This window comes from Larus michahellis, chromosome 3 (assembly GCF_964199755.1).
Source record: "Larus michahellis chromosome 3, bLarMic1.1, whole genome shotgun sequence".
Taxonomy (NCBI): Eukaryota; Metazoa; Chordata; class Aves; order Charadriiformes; family Laridae; genus Larus; species Larus michahellis.
The window spans coordinates 131557932-131584178 of NC_133898.1; the positions used below are offsets into that span (position 1 = coordinate 131557932).

General features: G+C 45.1%; 1 protein-coding gene across 19 annotated transcripts in view; it reads left to right on the forward strand.

The window, feature by feature from the left end:
* Positions 1 to 26247, forward strand: part of DTNB (dystrobrevin beta) — a 227938-nt gene that overhangs the window by 21045 nt on the left and 180646 nt on the right. For 14 of the 19 annotated variants that reach the window (XM_074582278.1, XM_074582279.1, XM_074582274.1 and 11 more), the window contains 5 exons: positions 263 to 343; positions 2359 to 2572; positions 7550 to 7635; positions 17353 to 17507; positions 25301 to 25406. In XM_074582278.1, the coding sequence (XP_074438379.1) occupies positions 263 to 343; positions 2359 to 2572; positions 7550 to 7635; positions 17353 to 17507; positions 25301 to 25406 (642 nt within the window). The remainder of the gene's footprint in view (positions 1 to 262; positions 344 to 2358; positions 2573 to 7549; positions 7636 to 17352; positions 17508 to 25300; positions 25407 to 26247) is intronic. The other 5 variants (XM_074582284.1, XM_074582285.1, XM_074582280.1 and 2 more) reach the window with 2 other exon arrangements.

The following is a 26247-nucleotide window of genomic DNA, read 5'->3' on the forward strand; positions in this document are numbered from 1 at the left end:
CAGTGCAATCCTCTTCCTTACCCACTCGCCACTGAATTCTTGCTTCCTTTCAAGGTACTGGTATCAGTCTCAAACTTAGGTCAGTTTATAATACAGTGCTGAAAATCACTTTACCATGAGATACCTAATGAAAATCTTTGCCATGTTCATGTGACAAAGATGATGTATGTGAAGAAACACTCATGCCGTTTTTGAAGTAATTCTCTCACATAAGCTGAATGTTCTAGAGGAAAGAAAAATACAAACTTTTTTTTATTCATAGGAGCACAGAATTTTGATGTCATCAGACTTTCAACGTATCGAACAGCCTGTAAACTGCGGTTTGTACAAAAAAGATGTAATCGTAAGTTATAATTGCTCTTTATCTTCAAAAATTTCTCCTGCATGATTGTTTCAAATATTCTACCCATGTGAATTTTAAGTATAGCAAGAGTAAGCAAACATTTTGTCAGACAATGGTAGTTGTTACTTAAACTAAACAGAGATTAAATACATAATTAAAAAGAGGCAGCGATCTTTGTCCAATGCTGTATAGTATCTTCAGCTTTATTCTTTACTGTTTCTAAAATTTAAAATACGTGGCCCAGCTTGTCGTGTGTCAGTTGCCCCAAGGGGTGGATGCAGGCAGTGTCGAGCTCTTGGAGCTCCTGTTCCATCGTGGTGCACCCCAGGCCAGCTGAGAGCTGGGCACAGCTGGGAGTTTGGAGGTGTGTCATATGTCACTGGCACGAAAGTGCCTGGATCCCAGCGTGGTGGCATGTATGAAATGTGGCAGCAGTAAAGAATTCTGGAAGTTCATACCATACTGGTCAGTGTAAGTTTTCTCATGCTCGTCCATGGTCCTTTGACCCGGGACAGCTCTCCAAAGCAAAGACTAACCCACGGGTGAGCAGGTGACGCTGCTTTGTGTTCTGCTGCCAGCGTTGAACTGGAGAAAGCAAAAAGCAGAACAGATCAGTGTATGCAGGAGTAGGTCCCTCCTCCCAGCGAAGGGGGACCAGTGTGTGTCTGGTGTGGAAGGGGACAGGAGGAGAGCTGAGGAGTCGTGGAGAGGAGACGTGCAACTGCAAGATGTAGCTCCTCCCAGGGCAGGGGGTTGGAAGTAGATGATCTTTAAGGTCCCTTCCAACCCGAGCCGTTCCGTGATTCTATGTGTGTGGCTCTTGGGGTTCCCGTGGCAGTAACCGCAGGGCCTTTAGTTTGATGGATGGCTTACAACTTTTTCATTCCTGTGGAAAAGTTAGTTCTTGTCTGTAATTCATGCTCTTGAATTAAAAAATCTCAATCAGTAGAGAGACATTAAGAGACGCTAAATGTAGTACACTGCACGCTTAGGGCCCAATTCACTGATGCCGTGCCTATGCCTCGAGTAGCCTTTCCCGTCCGTGTGTGCATAGATGAGGCTGGGCGTTTATGATCTTCGTCTGGACCACACGGTGATCCCGGGGCACGTGCTTGATGTGAATAGGTAGCTTGGCTTTTATTGTTGTGGGGGTTTTATGTGAGAGATACAAAGACGGGTTTTGTGTAAGAAATGTTACAGATCACGCTCTTACTTCAGACCCTTTTTTGTAAGTCAAGGAAGATAACAAAAGTTGGGAAGTCAGCAAGTAAGTCTGTCCTTTGTAACTGTTGGAGCACGTTCAGTTTGGACTGATGGATTACTGTTGATCCTTAGATGTCTCCTCCCACCCTCATGCATACTCCTCAAGCTTTGAAACATTTTAAAATATTATTTAATGTGGTTCTGCAGATCACTCACTGTGGTTTTGGAAAACTTTCTTTACGTTGTTAACACTTCTTAGATATGCGCTAAGATACGGCAGGGTAATTTAGGGAAACGCTTTGGAGTTCTAGACCTGTGTTTACAGAGCATTATGCTCTGGACTTGGCAACCGGATCAACTGGAAACAGTCAGTTTAACTGGAACATCAAGTTCCTCCCTCAATACTCAACTACTAGTCGGCATAAGGATGTTCAAAATTATTGTAACCAATTTGTAGTGGATTTAGAATATGGCTGATGTCTTCCTCAAATGAAAGTATCTAACTCTGCTAAATCGCACTGCATGATGATGGAAGTTCGCTTCTCTCCTTTATGAAGTTTTTCTGTCAGAGCACCCAGGTGTTGAAGGGTGGAGTAAAAGACACGCAAGATGTCTGGGCACTGCTCCGTTACCTTAAACGAGCTGACAAGAGTTACGAGTATGAATGTCAAGAGTCTGTCTCTCGTTTTGAATACAAATAAGTAACTGTTCATTCCAAAATAAAAGCTAATACAGTATTCAGAAACAGTACCATAAAAGTAAGCTTGCATGCTTTACAGAATAGAAGTTAATTTTTTTTCCTTTATTTTTAGTTCATCTTGTTGATATCTGGAATATGATTGAAGCCTTCCGAGATAATGGCCTTAACACTTTGGATCATAACACAGAGATCAACGTGTCTCGACTAGAAACAATCATTTCATCCATCTACTACCAGCTAAACAAACGCCTTCCTTCTACTCACCAAATCAGTGTAGAGCAATCCATCAGCCTCCTCCTCAACTTCATGATAGCAGCATATGACAGGCTAGTAACTCCTCTAGTTGTATTCTTAAACTAATTTTCTCTTTTAGTTAGATGAAAGCAGCCAACAACTGCATGAGTCTCTGCCAAACTGTCCGCATGCTATTTCTCAAGCTCGTGAAATTGTGTTGCGCGCGCACACACACACACACGTGTATTTAATATCGCAGTAATGCCTGGAGAGCTGTACATTGCCACAGCAGCAAAGCTTTGTCTTAAAAATTGCTCTCTTAAGGAAGAGGCATTAGTGCCTTCTGGAACTTGCAGACTGCTGTAAGCCGTGTGTCTGAACGGAAGTGAAACCGTGTTCTGCAGCCTGTGATAGACCATAACGTTACGTTCATGGTAGTATAGCGCTTTTTTAAAAAGCAAAAGTGTTTTATTGAATCTCGATCAACGGGATCATTTCATAATGCTACCTTGTTTTGACAGTCAGCTTGCGTCCCATTCTAATATGCTGTGAGAATAAAGGCTAATTCTCCTGTCCCGGCTGGAAGAAGCTCAATTTCTTGCTCAGGGCACTATCTAGGCATTTCCTGCTGCCCAGTTTGATGAGTTTCTTTCGCGGCCTCTTTCTTTGGGGTTCGGTCCGTTAATCTTCTTGAGTAGATGCGTTGCTGTGGGCTCTCTGAGTAGCAACCGCAAATCTTTCACTCTTGTTTGGCACTTCTTTTTGTCTTCTCATTTTGCACAGTCAACTGTTTCTTCAGTCTTGTCTTTCTTCTGCCTTTGCCTCTCTCCTAGCAGCAGAGAACTGCTCGTGGCCAGGACGCTGTCACAGGGACTGAGGAGTTTTACCCAAGACAATCTGCAGCACTCAATATGTCAAATAGTTGTTCTGTTTATAATATCCAGACTTTGATCCTCTCCTAACATGACAACTTCTTATTGGCACCAAACAGAAGCTAGGTTACCCCCCCAAAAAGTCCAAGACTTCAGAACAATCCCTGTCTCACTAAGAACAGATAGAAACAGCACAAAGCTCAGAGCAGGAAGACTGCCGTGGCAGCAGAATCAAGTGTGTATTTTTCTGTTTAGTTCTGATTTGGTATTAGTTGTGAGACAGCTTGTAAGGGTTAGCTGATGGTTTTAGTTATTCTGAGACAAATAACAGTAGAAAATATAGAATTTAAAAATAGAAACGGTCATGTTGTGGGGAGCTGGCTCAAAAGATTGAGGATTTAGTTAGATGTTTTTCTCTCCCACTGCCCCAAGCCCGCAAGTTCTGCCTCCGCTGGAAGCCAAGCGGCGCGCTCGATCCCAGCACGGAACTTCAGCTTCTCTTTCGCTTCCTCTGGCTGGTGCCCGGGATGAGGGAAGCTGGGATGCCTCCTTGTATAGTGGGAGAACCAAGAACAAGAGGAGAGGCAGGGCCGAGGCTCCCTCTCCAGGAGTTCATCAACATGGCAGACATTTATTTAAAAAAAACAACAGTACACCTCTAGCGCTGGAGTGGCATCCCTGGGGTGGCTGTGTGCTTGAATGCACGTAGTGCAGTAGCTTCTTACGACGTGGGGCTGGTGGTAACACCGCGAAGTCATTAACATTCCACCAAACAGGTGCAGGAATCAAAGATTTGACTGGCATCTTCCCTGTGGAAGCATTTAAGTTAGAGCTTCTGTTAGGTGAGTATGAGAAATGCTCTTCAGTGGGTCCACGGGGCACCGCTGATGCAGCGTGAGCCATCGTTTCTGCACTGTGGTGAGGGGGAATGCAGTGGTGTGATGTTCTCTGCTGCTCTCTCCCACAGAGCTTTGCATGGGTGTTTGACGGTTTGGCCCTGCTCTGGTTTTCCCGATCGCCTCTCCGGGCTTTCCAAAGCCCCTGACCCGTTACTGGCACCCCAGAGTAACGGCTCGTTCTCTCACCCTGTTTGAGTCTTTCATAGACAGTTTTTTATTTCATTGTTTCTAGAAATCGCGTTTGATTTGAGAGTGGGTTTAGTTGCTCCAAATTCTTTTTGATTGTCGGTATCAAACCCGACTGCATGCTGGCCATAAAGCAGCGCGCAGTAAGGGGGAGGGAGAGGATGACCAGCAAACGAGGAAGTGAGTTGGCGAGCCAAGGGGGGTGATGTGATGAGGAGGAACCTCGTCATCAGCCCGGCAGAGCTGGCAGGGGCATACGTGTACACATAAGGAAATCCCTGTGGATCAGCCCTGTGCAGAAAGCTCTTGTGCCTCTTCTGGGAAAGCAGCGTGACCGGGCGCCTCTCTGAAGCGGCTGTGCACCATTGCTGCAGCGTGGGGAGCAAACGGGGGGAAGTGGAGGACGTGGTGGGAGAGGTGACCCAACCGGAGTGCTGCAGCAGGGACCGATGGGGAGGGGGAGATGCCCTTTTCTGCGGGAGCGGGGCTGGAGACCCTGGAGCTCTGCCTGGGGATGGGGAGGAGCCAGCTGGAGTTCAGTCAGGATTAGTGAGCAGACCGACGTGGACATCGTCGCTGCGGGCGCCTGCCGCAGACCGCCTGGCGAGGAGGATGGGGAGGATGAGGCTTTCTTCAGGCAGCTGGAAGAAGGCTGGTGTACGCAGCCTGGTCTCTTCTAAACAAGTCCCCCTGCTCTGTTTCCAACCCTGAGAACTCCATAGGAGTTTCAAAATCACACTGAAACTTTTGCCTTTCTTCCTTTCCACAGGGAATTCAGCAGATTGAATAGCATTGGTACAAAAATCGGTTTTGGCAAGTCGCTTACTCACTACAGCTCTACCAGATGGCAGAGGGAGGAGTTCTGGTGTTTTTTCTTGATTAATAGACAGAATGTCAGCAGAAGCAGGCCTCATGTCTGAAGGCACCATAAGATACCTTTGGAAGGACAAGGTTGTGTCCCGTGAGGAGATAGTGATGGCTCTAGCCAATTGTTTTTTCCTGGACGTTAATTCAAAGCTGAACTCCCTTTTGGGAGAAAATGAATGTCTATTGAAAAGAAAAGGGGAGTGGGGCTGAGACTCTACTGTCAGGAGACTGGAGTTAGCCAGTAAGATTTGCTCAGATGAGGTGGAGGTCGAGGCTGGAAGAGGATGAACTTTTCAGACAATCAGTTTCAGATGCAGCCAAGTCTTTTTTGTGTCTTTTTTTTTTTTTACACATAGAGGGAGTGTCAACTTATTTCTTTGAGAAACCTGTTTAAGAGAAAAGACAGAAACAAAATAGGATAGCTGAGATCTTTACCTTGTTAACTTGATAGCCTTTATATAGCTTGAAGTAAGTATCTAATGCGTTTAGTTTTCTCCCTTTGTTTGGTTTCTTCAAACAGTGGTTAAAAGGCTACTGGATATCAACAAAGTGATGGCCTTTGAGTCACCGTTCCTCTTCACGGATCTCCCTGCAGCTGTAGCTCCAGGAGGGATTGTCTCTCTTCTGTAGAGGGAATATTTGAAAGATGCTCCAAGTCTGTGTTAGAGAAATAGCATATTATATTTCGGGTACGTCTCAGCCTGAGAAAGGCTGAGAGCCTTTGCCTCACCGTGGAGTGTGAAATGTTACCTGAAGATAATATTTGCCTGTGAACTCCCAGGGTGAAAGGGGAAGAAAAGTTATTTGGTTGCTTCCTGATGTCTCCATCTGGCTGTTCGTCTGTCACTGACATTAGACCTTGTCACTACTTCAATACTGTGAGCCAATGTTTACTTCAAATAATTCTACTCTTAACACTTTCCAAGTGCTAGTCATGCAAGTACAGAGGTTAAATGTGCATCTCGCTCCCGCTGAGCAGCACTCTAGAGTTCCCTAGATCTCTTCCAACACTCATCGTGTATTTCTCCCATCACTGTATTTCTGTGATAGTACAAATTATCTGTCCAATACATGTCACCTGAACTTATTTTAATTCTTCTTCTCCTTCTAGATGTGACTTTAACTTCTTGGTGGTTTATCAGTCTGTCCCACTGTTGCTGTTTATAGTTAAGGGTAGTGACTCAGGACACTTCTGTCGGGCAATAAGTTGCTCAGAATTCCAACACCTTTTACCCACGTTTACACACGTTTCTTTTGCCCTACACACCACTAAACCAATGTTCAACCAACTTCATGGTAACAGCGGATTTACACTGAGATCGCCACGCGGTGGTTGGCTTAATATGATATTGGAGGTTCTCTGGCTCCGTCTTTGTTACTATGAAAGACGGAGGAATTGAGGAGACGGGACGCGTGCCGTCTGGGCTGGGAGGAACTGTTACTGCTACCAACTGCGCTGTGCTTCAACCCAGCCAGCCGCCTTCGGTGGTTCTGGTGGCTTCATTCCCTCATAGCTTCTTTCATTCCCTCATAGCTTTCCTTCCTTACCTTTCTTTCTGGTAACAGGAGCAATGCACGTAGCTGTTTGTACGTATCATACGGTGCTGAACGGGATTTTTCATACTTTCCGTGGAGACAAATTCATTTTCTCTTGCTGATTCTAGAAAATGGTTCCCCAAATGTGCCATCTGTTCTGATAGCACAGCAGCTTTATTAATTTAAATTAGAATAAAACACTCTTGACATTATTCTTGTGCTATGTGGTATATTCAGGGTATCATACAATTTCTCCGTTAGCTGTCGAGTACTGTACTGGTTTTAGAATGAAATGTGTATTTGAACATCGGAGTTTAAATCGAGGAGTAAAAATTTAAAACAACTAGCAAAGGGTAGCAGAGGAAAAACTGAGATGTTTTACAGTGAACAAAAGTATTTTAATGGAAAAAATTAACACATTACTTTTTTATGGGACAGTTACAGGATGAGCAAGACAAATGTCAGTCTCTCTATCCATGCATTTTTCATAATTCTGCAAGAAAATTTGATTTGTGATCAATTTGACTTGTCAACTCTTCTAATATATTAGAAATGCTAGTGTTGTCACTGTTTTCATGTTATATTAAGTACTTTTGGCAGATCTTAGCAGTTAAGGGAGGGCATTTATGCGTTTCCTTCCTAGGCCTCAGGTATCGTTGTTACTTTCCGTTCTATGTAGTAATTACTTACCGTGTCGTTTTCTTCACAGCGAGGGCCATGGGAAGCTGACGGTATTTTCAGTGAAAGCTATGTTAGCAACAATGTGTGGCGGTAAAATACTGGACAAACTAAGATGTAAGTATTTTCAAGCAAATCAAGCCACTGCATGAAATATTTTGTTTCCATGCCTGGCCACGTATGTTTTACTGTACTAAATCCTGAAAGCTAACTTTTTTGCTTATTCAAGGATCTTTCTACTGAAATGAAGCTTGCTGTGTTCATGTTTTTGTTACGCGTGCCATCTGCTGGCCGTAAAACATACTGAGTTTGTTACCGGGAGGCTTTACAAGTACCTTTGTTTATTTTGAAATGCTCGGGCACTTCTGTAACTGTAAAACTTCAGGTCTGCCATTTCCCCCGTTCTGAGGATGCTGGGGGGCTCCTGTATCCCGCCTGCTTCAGCTGAGGCACGCTCTGCCTCTGCTCATTCTGTAATTCCAGCTTCTCAGTTCTAATTCTTTAACTCTCTTTTTATTCTCTTTTCATCAGTTTTACTTCCTTTTTCTTCTTGTTTCCGTGAGCCTTCTGCTGTATCAGTACAGCATCAGTGATACCCACAAAAACACATTGTTTTTGTCCTTTAGGAGCAATTCGTGTTCTGTAGGATGTACGGTTGTTACGGGTGTGTTTTTCTTTTCATTTCCACCCTGCAGAGCTGTGAAGTCCATCTTACTGTCCGTGCCCGATTGGACTGTTCAGGTCTTCTCATTTTCACCTCACACTAAATTTCCTTTATAAAAGTTATCTGGTAATAATCCATTCCTCCTGATCTCCGTGGTTGTCATTCCCTGGAAATAATTCTTTAGACTCTTCTACATCATTAAGCTTCTTTGCTAGTTTTAAAGCAAATGTAATAATGTGAAATACCAGTATAATGCTATAATAATGCTGAATTAAACTACATGACAAGGTCTTAAAGAACAGACAGTGAGAAAGCGTTGCATGCACGTATTAATGCTAAGGCTGCATGTGTTTAGTACCAGGAAATGCCGTTTTTTAATCTGGTAGTAACTATAAAACTCTCCAATTAAAAAAAACAGCCAAACAAACAAGCAAACCCCACAAAGCTGCAGGTGGCTAAAGACGAGTGTTAAATAAAGGGGACAGGCATATATGACAGAGGATATTTAAGGCTGCTTAAGCGTTTTTAACAAAGGCATTACCTCTATAAAATATGCAAGATCAAATACTGGGGGGAAAAGAGACTATATCTCCTTTGGATTTAATTAGGCTCTGAGATTTGAGGAGGTTACAGTAGACAGAGGCCTGCGACCGAAAAGGAGCGTTATTCTTGAATTAGCAAGGCAATACTGAAACACATCGAGAAAATGGCAATGTGACCTTTTAGTGGAAAAGGCAATTAACCACCGGAATCAAATGTTATAGGAATCAGTAAACTTTTGATGTTTTCAGACAAGGAGCTAGATATCCTCTGGAAGTTATATTAAGCCTCAAGTTAATGGTTCAGAAGGTGGCTAGTTAAGATGCTTTCACCTTAGGACACCTTATTTAAGAGTCCTGTTTAACAGGTGTGTCTGGTCTTAACAATTACAATTTGTGCGTTTAATGTACTGTTCACTCTCCCTCTCTGTCTCTTCATAATGTCTGCTTTTCTTCATAGCATTTGAAGCTTCCTTTTTCTTTTTTCTTATTTTATTGGCTTCTGTTTCCTTTGCCACTGTAACTTTCTTCTTTATAAAAACTCTTAACTGATGTTCATGTATGTTGGACGGCTTTCACGGAATGGTGCTGCTGCTTACGGCCGTGTTACGTTCTGGTTGTCATGCCTTCTACTCGTTCTTTCCTCTGTCTCACCAGCTGACCTTCGGTTTGCTTTGTACTTCTGGGGTCTCTCCTCCAGTATCTGCTCTCCCTTTTTCTTGGGGCACTTCTTTTGGAGGTGGAGCATCATTTGCAAAGGGCATGTGACTTTGCATTTGACATCTTTTTTTTTTTAATTCAGTGTTAAAGCTCAGTTCCTCTCCTCGCCTTTTCAGTATGTCGCTCACGCTGACTTCCCACCACTTCATCTTTCTGGGCTACTTCTTATGATGGAGCACTAGCTGTTGACCACACCTATCTGAAACCTGGTTTTGGTGAGGGGTTTTGCTGTTCTGTCTGGTACAGATATCCCATAGCCCATATCTTATGGGTCAACTGAGAAAGAAAAATGTTTTTATCCGTAACGGTAACACTAATGCTGATTTCCGCTGCTTTGTATGGTCATGGGACTTCCTTCACGTGCACCATCTGCTGGGGACACTCCTCTGTCCCTTCTGGATGCTCCTCTGTCCCCCCACACACCCGTTGTTGTCTCTGCTGAGTTGGAGAGAAAGTTAAAGACTGGAATCACCTCGCTATTATTCACTGAAACGCTCACGGCGCCATGCGCGAGGTTAGACACAGAGGCACAGTCTCGGTGTGTGATTAACAAAATTGTCGGGGAAAAGGGGATTTTTGGCTAATTTGGAACTGAGATTTTAGGAGTATAGGAGCTCTGTGCAGGAGGGAGAAGTGTTCTCTAAACCAGGACAGAATTAGGCTGTTGGCTTTTCAGACAAGGCGGTAGGACAGCGTTCTGTGGAAGGTGGGGGAAAACGGGAGACTCGGGGTAGGATCTTGTAGCCCTTGTGAGGGCAGGGGAGAAGGGGGAGTGTGTCGTACTGTTAGCTGAGTAAGTTTCTGAGTATCACCAGAACTCAAGAAAAGTAATAAAATAACTGGACAATTAACTGTTGGCTACCTGTCTTCCCGAAAACTTCCTAAGGGGCAGGGGAATGGGAAGAAGAAAACGCCACACGAAGTGTGGGGAGGTGTGGGGAGCTGCAGGCCTGCGTACCTGACACGTTCTGGGCAAGCTGTTAGTAACAAAGAATAGCATTCGTTGGCACAGGGATAAATGAGATTTTATTATTGTGGAAAATGGCTTTTGTGAAGGGGATGCCTTATAAAACCACAGGAGTTCATTAAAGGAGGCAAAAAACCCCAAACAGATGGACAAAGGAGTTCTGGCTGATACAGACTTCTTGGATTTCTGAAAGGCATTGAAGAACATCCCTTATTAAACACTTAGAGACATTTAAAGGTTTGCTGAAAGGGATGAAAAGTAGGTAGAAGATTGGCCAAAAGGAATCAAAAAAGAGCAATAAAGATCCCTTTTGTATATTGAGATCAGTGGATAGTGCTGGACCTGGACTGGTTTTAACACCGTAGTTTTCCAGATCGTTTATGACAGTGAAAGGTGACAGTTTGACACAGAGTCAATCAGTGTAGTAACAGCTAAAACAGACCGAAGAGCTGTAGTGTCATCTGACAGCACTGAGTAACCGGGAAGTGAAATGGAAGGTGAAATTCGCTGTGAATGTATGCGGAGTGGTGCGTGCTGGAGGAGCGAAGTGCCATCCTGGCGGGATGCGCAGAAAGGGGAGCTAAGGAAGGCCTTGCTCAGATGACAAATCTTGGAGCTCTAGTTCTAAGAAGACGTTGACACTGTGTTTAGTAATGGCTAAAACCATGAAATGTTACGGAGGGGAAGGACGGGAGGAGCAAAGTGGAGAGGAAACGGCTCTCTATAAACCCATGGTGGTGGTATGCTTTGGATGAGCACTGCGCTGGTACCCACGTCTGGCTCTCTGCCCTGCCCACTTCTTTTCTGAGAAGAACAACAAAGATCATCGAAGGCAGAGAAAGCTTTCTGTACAAAGAACAACTAGATAGAGCAGGATTCTTCAACCTGGAAAAACCATGGTGGTGAAAGGATAACGTTCTATAAAATCACAAGCAACGTGTTAGTGAGCAGAAAGAAGCTGCTCCTCTCCCCTTCCAGCACAAGAACTCAAGGGCAGTGGCTGAAATCAGCAGTGACAGGCTGAAACAACAAAACCCAACACTTCTTTAAGCTTTACCGAAGGGTGTTGTCGGTATCAAACGTTTACACCACTCGATTAGTCCTTCAACCAATTTCACTGAAGGCAATTTCATCAAAGGTTGCGGGATGCAAAGGTGCTGTCAGCGAGTGGAGGGATATTCTGGGGAACGTGCTTGCCTGAGCCGTCTGCTGTGGGGATAAACAGGCTTTTGATCTGATCTGCCTCAGCTCTTCTCTTCTTTATTGCTGCTCCTGATGGTTATGAATGTGCTGTCTGGTATTTTTCCCTTTCCTGTCTTTCCCACCTGTCTCTCTGGCTGCTGACCCATTTCATCGCTCAGCTGCTTCTGTTTCCAGTTTATTGCTTGCCCCGATTCCCCTCCCGGCCCCGCGCCACCTCCGCTCCCTTTCCCAAGCAGGCTGGCAGCCCCGGCCCAGCTGGAACACTGGCCTTTCTGCAAATCCGGAACATTATAAATACTTTTTTCTCTCCTTATCTCATAATGTATATGAATGATAGTAACTTGATCTCTGTACCTGCATATGTACAGGCTTATTTTTTTTTTAAATTCTGAAAATGTGAGCAAATGGGGTGTTTTTCAGTCTGTGCAGTGTCTGGCAGCGCATCCGAAATGGGAGTTGTTCAATGGTACCACTTCGCTGTCTCTGGAAAAGAGACGTGATGCTCCTGGCGAAGGAGTTCCTTTGTGTGGTGTGCAAGGCGGGAGCTGTAAACCCAGCCTACTGCCACGGGCTTTATGATTTTTGTCGTAGCTTTTAAGCCAAAGAAAAGCCATATAAAAATGTCGCATTTTGTGGATTCGGCTGACTTCATTTTGGCATTCAAGTAGATTAGTTGTGAAGTAATTAGTGCTTCCTTTATGTCATTTCTGCAAATAAATTGCAAACAGAGCTTTGAGTAAATCAAGACTCCATCCTGCTCATTTTAAGGGCTGTCCGACTTCCCTAACGCCCGGCTCTCCCTGCGTGGTGCTCCTGGGCTCCCTCGCCTCACCAGCTCCTCTTCTGCCTCTCACCATCTGGCTCTGATAAGCCTCTAGCGCTTACTGAAGTTCACCCTAAAATTCATACAATAATGTACACTAAATACTGGGTTTCGGATGATAAAGGCCCTGAAAGTTAATCTGCTGTAGAGGAATTGGCCAGATTGTAGGGTTTTGATTTGGGGGAAGAGAGTATTTTGGTTTTTGGAGGAGTGGAGGTCAAAGGGGAGTTACTTATTTTGGATGAAAGCGGTAATAATAATACGGGGTCTGTTGTGCTATCACATCTATTCAAACTGACCTTGCTCAGTGCATGATTTTATACAGGCTTTCTTACATCTCCTTGGTTTATGAGAAATGTTAGGAGTTGCCACAGCGTCTGACCCGATAGAGGTAAGGTGCTGCAGCGTCACGTCCCCAGCCACCAGTGCTGAGGGTGCGTGTGCGTTCCCAGCAGGGACAGAGCCACGCGGATAACACAGACCGGCAACAGCCACGCAAACGTCAACAGCACCAGCCGCCTGGTTCTGTCCCCCTTGCCTGGTCAGGATGAAAGCCTGTTAGTGCCATAAATATATATGTGTGTGCACATACCTGTACTATATGGGTCCCTCCAGTGACTGGCCTTAGATGCTCATCTATCTGGTAGATGGTTCTTGGAGCCTCTTTGATCCTTTGGTCTCTCTAGTATCTGTCCCAGACTTAGGACCTCTCTGATACCTAGCGCTCAAACTCTAATCGCTAAATTTTCCTTGAAAAGCATCTTCGTAACCTCCTTGTAGGTGCTTGGGTGGCGTTATCAGGTCTTCTCAGTGTCTTATCTTCTCCAGGCTGAACAATTGCTGTGTCTCAGCCTGTCCTCATAGCATACCTGCTCCAGCATGCTGACCATCCTTGGAGCCCTCTGCAGAGCTCTCTGCAGTTTCTCTTTCATATTCTGTGATTCTCAACAATTCTCTGATTCCGGGGCATCCCAAAACTGGACGCGGTACCTAGCGGAGGTCTAACAAGCGCTGAGTGGAGGAGCGTGATCACTTCCCTCTACTGGCTGAGCTCTTCTTCATCCAGCCCAGGTTGCTGTTGGCCACCTTTGCTGCCAGAGCGTGCTGGCGGCTCATGTTCGGCTTGTGACCTCAAAACCCATGGGAGCCTTTCCAGCAGAGCTGCTCCCCAGCCAGGCAGTCCCCAGACTGTGTGGCAGCCAGAGTCTCTTCCTTCCCAAGGGCAGGACTTTGTCCTTTTCCAATTTCATGCAGTTCCTGCCAACCCGTTCCTCAGCCGGTCTAGGTCCTGCTGGATGGCAGCCCTTGCCCTCAAGGGTATCACCTGGTCCCCCAATTTGGCATCAGCTGCAAACATGACAGGAGTGCACGCTGGCACTTCTCCCCCATCATTGAGAGACACGTTGAACAGGACGTGTCCCAGGACAGATGCCAGCAGTGGCCTCCACCTTGAATTTGACCCATTATCCACTACCCTCCAAGCCCCATCATCCAACCAGCTGCTTGCCCCTCTGGTTGTTCACCCATGTGACATCCCAGGTTGGATACTGGAATATTGGGGAAGGGGGGAAATAATAAGCCTTGCTTGAGCCAAAGTGAATGATACCTACAAATCCAGTCATCTTATCGCAGAAGACAGTCGAGCTGGTCAGGTGGGATTAAGCTCGGTAGATCCGTACTGACGAATCCCGGTCACCTTTGCTTTCGTGCGCCCAGGAATGCATGCCAAGAAGATTTGCTCCATGATTTTCCCGGGAGCCAAAGTGGGGCTGACTGGCCCATGTTTCCTTGGATTGTCCTTTTGACCTTAATACATGCTTTGGGTTAATGCCAAAAGAAACTGTACACGCCACCCCAAAAAGCACCGTCAAACTAATTCATCTGTTAAATTTATTTTCTTGGCTTTTACTGATACTAAACCCAGTATTTAACAAATATTTTATGAATTTGTATGATAAAAATTGACACCTTCATAGGAATTGTGAGATGCAGGATACGCCTGAGGTCAAGACCCTAGAAAATGAGGGTGCCAGGTTTGTGTTGCTTTGTTTTTAGCTTAGTCAGAGAAATGGTCGAGCATTCAGCTGAAACTGTACAGAGCATCAGGCAAAGGCCCCGACTGGAAAGCCCAGAAGAGTCAATTTTGGCAGTTATAAGCAGCTGAAAAAAGGCTCTCGAGGGAACTGTTGAGCAGGTTTAACATGGTATTATGGGCTCTGTTCTGAATTCTACTACAAGGATTCAAAAAAAGGAAATTATAAGTTAGGCAAGTACCATTTTACGTTGGTATCTTTGGAACTGAGCAGTGTTTTCTGTAGTTCTAAATTTGTGATTCTGTCTGGTTTAAAAAAATACATTTATAGCACAGTAGCATTAAACTGAAATTTTATATGTGAATTAAAATATAAATACCTTGTAATCAGGAAACTTTATTAGCCCATGCCTGTTGTGACCCTGAGGTGAGCTCTGGAGAAATTACACTGTTGGCCCCTGTGTAGCTCGAGGTTTTCTCTTTGAGGGTAATTTACTGCCCTTTACAAGGGCAGATGACTCTATAATTATATCCTACTAATCTTTATCTTTTCCAATTTCACTGCTAATTTCCCATGTGGAAGTTTCCTGCGTAAATGAGTTCAACTTTACTTTGACCATAAAACCCATTTTTAATGACTGTGAGATATAGGTTAGTGGGGTTTGGGGTTTGTGTGGGTTTTGGTTTTTTTTTTTTTTAATTTATCCTTGATAGAGCCTGTTCTATTTTATCTCACTTTCAATTTATTTCCATAGCTTTAATTAACTTTCTCCTTAAAACCGTTTCAATCTTGCGTGGTGTTGAGTTCAGATTAATAGACTGTATTTACCCAGAAGATTTCTGTCCTTTTTTAAATACAAGTACTGTCATGTTCCAGTCGTGTTCTACCAGTCCCACCTTGACAGATTTATTACCAGACCTTCCGTAGTTCTGGAGTGATTCTGATCTAGAATGGATTAGGATCCTGGAAGTTCAGTGCTCTGATTGGTTGTGGTTGTTTCCACACTTTTCATTTGCGTGCAGGGATGTGTCCCCAGCCCTGGAGGGGTTCAAGGCCAGGTTGGCCGGGGCTTGGAGCAACCTGGGCTGGTGGGAGGCGTCCCTGCCCAGGGCAGGGGGTGGCACTGGGTGGCCTTTAAGGTCCCTTTCTGTGTCCCCAACCTTTCTGCGATTTTATGGTTTTGATCCTGACTTTTCTTACACATTCAACTTTCAGGTTAGATTTAATTTTTCCGCTTGGATTAATTTTCTAAAATACAGTGGTCCCCTCTGACCCCCGTTTATCTCCTTCTCTCTCTCTCTCTCCTTTCCCCCATTATTTCTAATATGCCTTATGAGATGATTCAACGAGGGCTTCCCACCGGCAGCTCAAGCTTGTCTCTAGCCAGTGATACAAATTCCAGATACCATTATCACCCTTAACGTGGCTTCTTCATGAGCCCATTCATTCAGGAGAATGGAATAATTTCTCTGGTTTACTAGAAATAGGCTTTTCTGAAATAATCTTTTTTTTACGGACCTAGTTTTGATAACTTAAATTAAGCTTATTTTCTGTCAACGTATCCCTTTTGATGTTTAATTACTGATGGTGTCTTAAATAACCTCATAGCTGATTCGGTGGCTGTTTAGTGAAGAGTTCTGGTACCTGTCACATCTTGGAAAATTTTAGGTCTTACTAATGTTAGTGTTCTTATTAGAGACATCTTCCTTTATGGAGGACTCTGACTCTGCAAGTGTATCAGAGACCTGGTTTGCTGTTTGAGAGATGCATCTTTTCCAAAGAGACTTTTGATCCCGGGACAGTTCAGCTCTGTGTGTGTGCAGCTCTCCTGATACTCTACGTGACGTCATTTGCACATCGTGCCGTCTGCACATCTTCCCCTGTATCTTTCCCTTTCCGGAGACGCGAGAGCCGGGCGCTCTGAGTTGGTGGCGTGGAATGGCTGGAGCAGAGGGGCTGGAGCTGAGCTCCAAGGGGACAGAGGGACCCTGGAGCAGGAGGCTCAGGAGACGCCCTTCCATCCACATGCCCACCGCTGGCTGAGTCCCCATCTGGGACTGAAAATACCTGCACAGCTGCCCTCCCCCTGCCACCTTCTGGCACCCTCCCTGCCTTTCCTCTTCCATATGCGCGCGGGACTGCTGATCATCCTGCTCCATCCTCTTTTTGCTTTCAGAAATATGTTTAGCCCCGCACAACGAACTAAAAAGCATACCTGGTCTCATCACGAACGCTTTTCTCACGTAAGGACAGAAGTTCCTGTTCTAGCTGGTCAGTGTGTGCATGGCATTCCCAATAGACCGTTAGATCAGATTTCTCCTTCCCCGTCCACACAGCTGCGTGGCTCCCGCGTTTGGCCCTTGGGGTGGAGGTCACTGCACCCCCCTTTCTCACCCCTTTCTCCCGATGCTTTCTTCTAACACCCTGTTACTTAAATTAAACGCTTCCTCGACCTGCACCACATTTGCCCGGAGTTTTGCCAGTTTTGACTTTGTGATTCTTACAACTTTTTTAAATTCTAGGAGCCTTCTCAAAGGATTTTACATGGTTTTGTTTTGAAGGGGTGGACGTGTGTGACGTGGTGACGTGTAATGTTCTCTAACTTCTGTAATGCCCCCCAGCCTCTGCTTTCTCGCTGTTACAGTTTGTGCACTGGCAGAATCTTTGCTCAAGACGGGGTGAGATGGGATGGAGGGAACAGGAAGATTTATATCATAGCATGTTCGAATACATTCATTTATAAATTTTATCTTGATAGCAAGCAATAAGAAATTATGTTCAGAATAAAACAAATTTCTTGGGGTTTAAATGGGTTGAAATATTTTTTTTTCTCTTCTGTACTAAGCACGTATTTACTGTAGGGTTTTATTATATTTTTCTTACAGATATTTTCTCTCAAATATCAGATTCAAATGGACTAATGATATTTACAAAGTTTGATCAGTTTTTGAAAGAAGTTCTAAAGCTTCCGACAGCTGTGTTTGAGGGGCCTTCCTTCGGATACACAGAGCATTCTGTACGGACCTGTTTCCCGCAACAAGTAAGAGAAAACAAACCAGGACGTTAGTGTTGCTTGTTAATACAGCGCTGGCGTCTGAAGTCCTCCGGCTGCCTTGGCTGTAGCCTGTATGGGCTCGGGAGGGCGGGGGGTTGATAGTATACACTGTCTAACTTAAGCACTTTTAAGAAAGCCTGAATAATTTAAAATAATGCATCTAGGTCTTGAGCAATTAAAGCATTTTGTACGATTTTAGTTTGTTCCACCTCCTTGAAGGGATGCTGTTCCCCATGAGAAGAACGGCAAGGATGACCTGTTTCTTTTCTAAAACACGAAACACAGCACTTCTGCTGTTTTCCCTTGATGATTTCTTTTTAAGCTTTCTCAGTGTGTTAAGAGTATTCGTTTCCACAAATCACTTCCTAGTTGGTTGGTCTGTACAAAACACACCTTCTGTACCCAGCGTTTGGTTTTGAATCTGTTTCACTGTTGGTTATTGGTAGGGCTGGTTTTTCCAAAATATTTCCATTACATGTAACGTTTGGAGTAGATGTTGTAGTAATGATCTTAAAAGAGCTTTATATTTCTTTATACATTTTAGTTGTAATTTAATTGTTCCAAGAATTTGTTTCTAACTTGAGATAATGTAAATAGTATAAATAATCCTTAATTCAACTGTAAACATGAACCTAGATAATCTTAGGCCTAAAATGAAATGTTTAGACTCTGGTCAGGATTATGTTCTGGAAGAAATATTTCTGAAGTATTTAAATTTAGAATTTATAGTCACTTTTGCTAAATTTCAGTTAATTAGCGATTAGTATATTTGAAATACAATGCAGTAGGAAACAGCCTTTTAGGATTTAGGAAACAATGAGGGCTCCAGCTCATCTGTTACTGAGGGCAGAGTTTTGTTTAATAAATAAATATATTTTTTTCCTGTTTCCATACCGGCTGAGGCATTTGTGGGCCGTCCTAGTTTCCACAGACATGTCGCCCTTTCTGTGTTATGTCAGTGCAAGCCATTCGTACACGTAGGGAAACTCATCCCATCGAATCCAATTTCATGTAAGTGGCACCACAGTTGACTGTAAAACCTCAGCATCACTTCAGAGCTAGAAAAGTCGGATGTTGGATTCTATGTGCTCTTCCACTGTCTGCAGAGGGAGTGGGGATGGAGGTTTTATTTTGTTCAGAAGCCGAGACTCTGGAAGTGACCGTTTCTCTCTGGCCCATAAAGAGAGGCTGGTGTAGGTTGCGCGACTTGGACAGTTGACTGAAATGACTAAGATACTTGATGCAAATCTCGCCATGGTAGCCAAGTCGGGTGCAGTAACTGCCCATGAATAGGAGCCAGCAGTGTGCCCAGGTGGCCAAGGAGGCCACTGGGGAGGCCCCACCTCGAGGTCTGTGTCCAGGTTTGGGCCCCTCACACCAAGAAAGACCTTGAGGGGCTGGAGCGTGTCCAGAGAAGGGCAACGGAGCTGGTGAGGGGTCTGGAGCACAAGTCTGGTGAGGAGCGGCTGAGGGAGCTGGGGGGGTTCAGCCTGGAGAAGAGGGGGCTGAGGGGAGACCTTCTCGCTCTCTACAGCTCCCTGAAAGGAGGGGGTAGCCAGGGGGGGTCGGGCTCTTCTCCCAAGGAACAGGCCATGGCACAAGAGGAAACGGCCTCAAGTTGTGCCAGGGGAGGTTTAGGATGGATATTGGGAACAATTTCCTCCTGGAAAGGGTTGTGAAGCATTGGAAGAGGCTGCCCAGGGCAGTGGTGGAGTCGCCATCCCTGGAGGCATTGAAAAGCCGGGCAGACGTGGTGCTGAGGGACGTGGGGTAGTGGTGGCCTTGGCAGGGTTGGGTCGATGGTTGGTCTCAATGATCTTGAAAGGTCCCTTCCAACCCGGGCAATTCTATGGCTCTAAGATTTGCACGTGGCTCACCTGCAGCACACCTTAGGCCTCTGCCTTTGTCTCCCGTGAACAAGAAGGTTAATTGATTCCTATTGATTCACTTTTAGAAATTCCTTTGCTCTGATTTAATTCAGCAAAACACAATCCCTAGTGTAAGGCCAGGTTTGTAGAAAGCAGTAATGTTTTTTTAATTAATCCAGATACACGCCGTACCCCAAGACACTTCTTTCATTTATTTGAAAACATTGAAACCTGGGAAGTAGACGAATAACCTGTCTGAGATTTTGTTTCATTTCATTTTCTTATGCCTTCCGGATTTGAAAATAAGCTTCCGAGAGGTACTTCCATGATGTTCTCCTGTTACAGCCTATGGTTTTGCTGAAGTTCTCTCCAGATGGCATTGGTAAAGCTGTGGGGTTTCAGACGTTGGGCTTTACACGATGGACACGTAAGCTACATCTGTGCTGGTTCACTCAACTGTGCCGTGAGCTGTTCTGGCCTCCTGAGGCCAACTGGAATAGTCTAACCACAGCCATGCTATTGAACTCTCTTATTCCCTCAAGCAGGGTGGTTACATGGAAACTGGTTATTAAAAATGATTCCTAGCTGATGTTAACACCTGATCTGGCTGTTGGAATCATTTGGGAGATTGAGCGGTTGAACCAGACACGGGTTTAACAGCATAAAAGCATGCATGATTGAGTTTTAGTGCCAGGAACATTCCCTCGTGTTACTTAAACTACCAAGAGAGAAAGCCTTCCTGGCCAGCTGTGGTTCCTGGCTGTTCGTGGAGGTCCTGGTTCTGGGGGCCTCCTCTTTGAGGTGCAAAAGGCTAATAATTTACTGCCGTTGGAGTGGCGAAAGGGCAATTAGGCAAAGAAGTGTCAGTGGCTGTGTACACTCTACAACTCTGCTTCATTTCTTGGGTCGCAGATGGAATAATTCAACTTGTTGCCCACGCAAAATGGAATTTATTGGGATGCTTTTGGCAAGAGCTGCATTCTTTGTGATGGCTTCCAGATGCATAAAGAGCTTCCAGTAATAGTTTAGTATTCTAGGTCAAGTGGGGGCTTCCACAGATGTAAGATATCATGTCATACTTTTCTTAAGACTTATGTTCACTTGGCCACAGTCCCATCTGTTTATCGTGGAGATGCTGCATCACCGTGACATTCTGTGCCTTAATCAGAATCTTCCTGTGTTTATGGCACAGCCTGTCCTGTCGCTGCAGAGGTGTGTCCATGTCGTGCCTCATTTACAGAGCAGTTTAATTGCAGTGTTTTTACTGAGCTGAGAAGTTCACTTCCGAGTCTTGGGCGCTTGGCTTCTGTAGGGTCAAACTGCAGGTTATTCTGTTGAGACTCGGCAGCGTGAACTGCAGAAGCGGGCATCGATTTGTCCATACCTTGCTCATGTGAAAGCTCTGCTAAAGCAAAGCATCGGCTGCCTTAGGCTGAGCTGAACTGCCCGCACGGGCTTAACAGTGCCAGGGGGATGGTCAGGGTGTGCAGCCTTGTTAAAGCCAGTAATAAGGATATATTTATTAAGGGCAGGGTGGTCTTGTGTATAAAGGGAGGTGTGAGCATGCTCTGATAGAGCTGCAGTTTAAGCATCGGATGCAGGACAGTTGGGGCTCTAGGCAGGGTCCAATACCCAGCTGCTGAGCTCAGCATAACTTGGTTTGATCACTGCAGAGTTAAACATTGCATATCTTTGTGTTGGCTCCGGGGGTGTGGGTTTGTGCCAGTATTTTGTGGGGAAATAGATGCAGTAACATCTTGTTGGAACAAGCACATTGGCAGTGTAACAATAAAACCGGCTGAGCTTTTGCTGTTGAAGCAAGCCTATGATACTCTAACTAGAAGAGTAGCGTTGCTCTAACCTGCCACTGCACCCGCCTGCAGGAAGATCTGAGCCTACAGAGCTATAAAGACAAGTAGGTATGCTAACAGCAACTAGTAAAAACAATTACGAAGATAGGGTAGAGAGTGAGCAGGTGATTACAGAAAGTATCTGGGCGGAAGTGTTTGTTCTCCTGGGGAGCATTTGACCCTCATGACTGGTTGTGCCTTCACATTTACTAATTTTCAGTTTAGGTGCTTGGAGTTTGGAACCTGCTGGCAGATTATTTCGGTTTGCATCGCAAATGGTGACTGAGTGATGTTTTTGTGGTTGCTCCGTGGTTGGGTTCTGAACCCAGTAGGAGATGTTAGACCAGCTACAAGAAAGGGCTTTATCTAGGCTCCTTCTCTGACACATTCATCACTTCCAGGAGACTGCTGTTTGCTTTCCTGTCAACTCAGCCATCACCGAGAATGCCTGTAACCAGACGGACAGGCTGTAGCAGTGATAATGCTGCCTGATTCTTTTTGGTCAATTGGTTGCAAAATTTCCTACCTGTAACACTGAAAAAACCCCAAAGCCCGTGTCCCTGCTGCCCTCTTGTGAAGTACATGGAAGTTGCATCACTCTGTAACGGGCTTTGAAAACTCATAAGGTTCTCACTGCTTAAAGGGAACCATTTCTTTGAGGAACATCCTTGTCTGTAGCAGAAAGAAGCTTAGGTCGTTCTGCCACGGTCCGTATCGTATGTCACTGTCTAATCATAGAGCCATAGAATGGTTTGGGTTGGAAGGGACCTCTGAAGGTCATCTAGTCCAAGCCCTTTGCCACAGGCAGGGATGTCTTTCACTAGATCAGGCTGCTCAAAGCCCCGTCTGATCTGACTGTGCACACCTCCCGTGTGCATTCTCTTTTCCAGGCTGAACAACTCTCTCCATAGCAGAGGTGTTTCAGCCCTCTGACGGTTGTTGTGGCCTCCTCTGGACCTGCTCCGATAGGTCCATGTCTGTCTTGTGCCGTGGCATGCCCTAGTGACAGAGGATTGTAGGGTTTTTTTTGTGTGTGTATGGTTGGACTCGATGATCTCAAAGGTCCCTTCCAACCATGAAGATTCTATGATTCTATGGGCCCCGGAGCTGGACACCATACACCAAGTGGAGTCTCAGGACAGTAGAGGGGCAGAATCCCCTCCCTCGCCCTGCTGGCCATGCTTCTTTTGATGCAGCCCAGGATGCAGCTGGCTTTCTGGACTGCAAGTGCCCATGGCTGGCTCATGTCCAATTTTTTGTCCACCAGTACTCCCAAGTTCTCCTCGGCAGGGCTGCTCTCCATCCCTCCATCCCCAGCCTGGGCTGGCACCGGGGGTTGCCCCGACCCGGGGGCAGGACCCCGCACTTGGACTGGTTGGACCTCATGAGGTCCACAGGGACCCACTTCTCCAGCCTGTCCAGGTCCCTCTGGATGGCATCCCGTCCCTCAGGCGTGTCACTGCCCCACTCAGCGCGGTGTTGTCTGGGAATCTGCAGAGGGTGCCCTCAATCCCGCTGTCCATGTCATTGATGAAGATATTAGTGTTGGTCCCAGTACAGACCTTTGAGGGACACCACTCATTACTGGCTTCTACTTGGACATTGAGCCACTGACTCTAACTCTTTGGATACAGCCATCCATCCAATTCCTTATCCATCTAACAGTCCATCCATCAAACTTATCTCTGCCCAATTTAGTGGCCAGAATGTTGTGGTGAATCGTATGAAAGGCCTTACAGAAGTCCAGGTGCATGACGTCTATAGCTCTGCTCTTGTCCACTGATGCAGTCACATCACAGAAGGCCACTACATTAGTCAGGCATGAGTTGCCCTTGGTGAAGCCATGCTGGCTGTCTTAAATCGCCTCCCTGTCCTCCATGTGCTTTAACACAGCTTCTAGGAGGCTCTGCTCCATGATCCTCAGAGGCGTGGAGGTGAGGCTGGCTGGTAGTTCCCAGGGTCCTCCCTTTTACGCTGTTTAAAAATGGTGTGATGTCTGATGGATCCCGAGTCTTGTCCCCAGGAAACTTGTCTGCTGTGTGCAGTATTTAGTATTTGGAGTAACCTCCACACTCCTGTGTATGAAGCAGTTTGAGAGATGAAGGCCAAGGTAAAATTGGGAACCTTGGAGGCATTCTTACGAAGTCATACAATACCTATACAAGTATGCAACGAGGTAATTATGTTAAGATTCGAAACATCCAATCTGCACATCAATTAAAGGCGATGCTGCCATTTCACATCATGAGCACAGTGGTTCTGAGCAGCTCCTTCTGGTCTCGGACGTCGCGTACCACAATCAGTTCATTCCCAGGTACAAACTGTGGTTCTCCTTCTAGCAGGAGGCTTGGCTCAGCATGTTTAGAGTCTTTGTGGCCTTACCGAGATGTGCATTTGTTAATAGATTTTGGATTTCTTCACCCACAGAGAGGAGAAGGCAGGGTGGCTGTGACAGGGAGGAGGTGGCTGTGAGGAGGAGGAAGGCTGGGGTGGCCAGGCCAGCGCCAGGCGTTCGGGCTTCTCCAGGCAGTGCCTCCGGTGTCATACCTGGCAAAGGGAGTTCTTGGCCCCTCTTGTGGCAGCAGCTCACTATTCAGGAGAAGCTTTTCATTTACTAAGCAGCGAGACCAGAACAAGGACCCCTTATAAAAGTTGGAAGACATAACATGAAATATTTCTTTGTATTTTCATAGAATCACAGAATGTGTTGGGTTGGAAGGGACCTCTAAAGGCCATCTCGTCCAGCCCCCCTGCAGTCAGCAGGGACATCTTCAAGTAGATCAGGTTGCTCAGAGCCTCATCCAGCCTGGCCTTGGATGTCTCCAGGGATGGGGCCTCCACCCCCTCTCTGGGCAACCTGGGCCAGTGTCTCACCACCCTCAGCGTAAAGAGCTTCATCCTAATGTCTGACCTAACCCTGCCCTGCTCTAGCTTAAACCATCGCCCCTTGTTATAATTCCTTAATGATAACGGGGATAGATAATTATAATTCCATATTATCTCTCCAGGGTAGTTAGCTGTAGAGGTATTAGATGTATATATTCACCGCTAATGACAAAAATATCGATGCTCTAAATATAAACTTTCTCTTTAATTAAAAAACAAAACAAAACCCAAACAACTCACAACCGAAAGAAAACCCGCAAACAAAAACCACCTTATTTTTTGGCGCGCGAGCTGGCGGTGGAAGCTGCGGTTCCTTCCACAGCTCGGCGGGAAGCAGCCTGGCTCTCCCTCTGGCTCTGCGCGCCCTCCCTGGGGGGCTGCTCCCTGCAGTAACGCTGCCGTGTGCCACCAGGAGGAGAAGGTGCCACCTGAGCAGCTGCTCTCCTGCCCAGGAGAAGTTCCTGAGCATCCAGAGTCTGTCTTCGTGTCCGTAATATCCTTAGCTGGTTTTCTTACCAGTTATCTCCATCTGTTTGTGTTTGCAGCAGAAGTTTTCTCTTTCTCGCTTGAATTTGAAACCTTAGAAAATATTACTCTTAACACGCCTGACTTCCTTCCCTAATGATTTCATTTCAATTTCAGTTTTATTGACAGTTGTTTAAAATCTTAAATCTAGTTTTCCCCTTACCTCTTTTTTTCTTATTTTGCCTTTAAAAGAATAAATCACTGTGTGGATCGTGTACGAATATTATTTGTAATTACTGTTATGTGTGTCTGCTTTTTTCAGTGCCGTCTGTATGTTTGAAACACCGTTTCCTCCGTTGTTAAATAACCTCCGCTCACATTTGGTGTATCCCTCTTCAAAATGGGAATCTTTAACTCAGGAACCAATCCTGTCTTCCATTTCTTGCAGTTTTCTGTTCATCTGTTTATCATTTTTTTTTTGGATGATTGTATCGTGTCTATACTAATACCTTCTTTGTGGTGTTACTGTTTGCCTAATACAGATTGAAACTCCCTGAGCCAAGCTGTGATTTGTATCTCTTTATAGCATATGAAATATTCCGGGTATACAGAAGTTGAGTCATAGAGAGATTTTAAGGCTGAAGTAGTTTTTGGTATAGAAAATCGAAATTTTTCTTATAATTAAGTTGTATTTCTCTTTTCTTTGCAGAAAAAGATCACGCTAAACATGTTTTTAGACACATTGATGGCTGATCCACCTCCTCAGTGCCTTGTGTGGCTGCCTCTCATGCACAGACTCGCCCATGTCGAAAATGGTAAATGGAACATTTTCCTCTTTGAAACATCTGGTCAGAGCAGGGGTTCTGTTCAACATATGTAAATATCTGTCCCTTCTCACATAACGAAGCACTTAATGCCTTCATCGTTTCCACTGTAACGCTCTTAGTCCCAGAGCAGTTAAGGCCAGACTTTGGTTAGAGTGAAAACACTTCTGGGATGAAGACCGATTCTTTATGAAACACTGCAAAACAAGATTACTTTTAAAGCTCTGGCATCGTTAGTAGTGGAAGATGAAAAAACGAGCAGCAGAAAAGCAATATTCTGTAAATGTTCATGTTTGTTCTGAAACTTTATTAAAAAACTTCGCTTGAACTATGCCTTAACATATGCTTTCAAGTGCTAACTAACTCCCAGCGATTTTGGTACCCAGTCAAACGTCTGTCTTGAGTAGCGTCTGAGCACATGAGTCACCAGCGCTCACTACGGGGGTGAATGCTGAGCTCCTTTCACTTCCAGACATTTATTTAGCTAAAATTTCCTGGGTTTGCTGCGCGTGGAAAGTCTTTCAGGAGCAATAAGGGATGGAAAACTGAAGATTAACAGTGAGAGAGAGCGATGAGAGAGTCAGCTGGCTGAGAGGGCTTTGCGGAGTTCAGGGAAGCAAAGAGGTTTCCTGCAGAAGGTTGTGAAAGCGTATCGAAACTATTTGGTTTTTTTAGAGGCTAAAAAGATGGCGTGTTCAATTTCTTTTACAGTTGCACACAGTATATGTGTATGACATTTTGTATGTGACTTCTAGGGAAAAAAAAAAACTTTTTTTTTTTCTTCATCCGTAAACTAAACTTCATCTTTTGTTTCCTTCACCGCAGAGTAAAA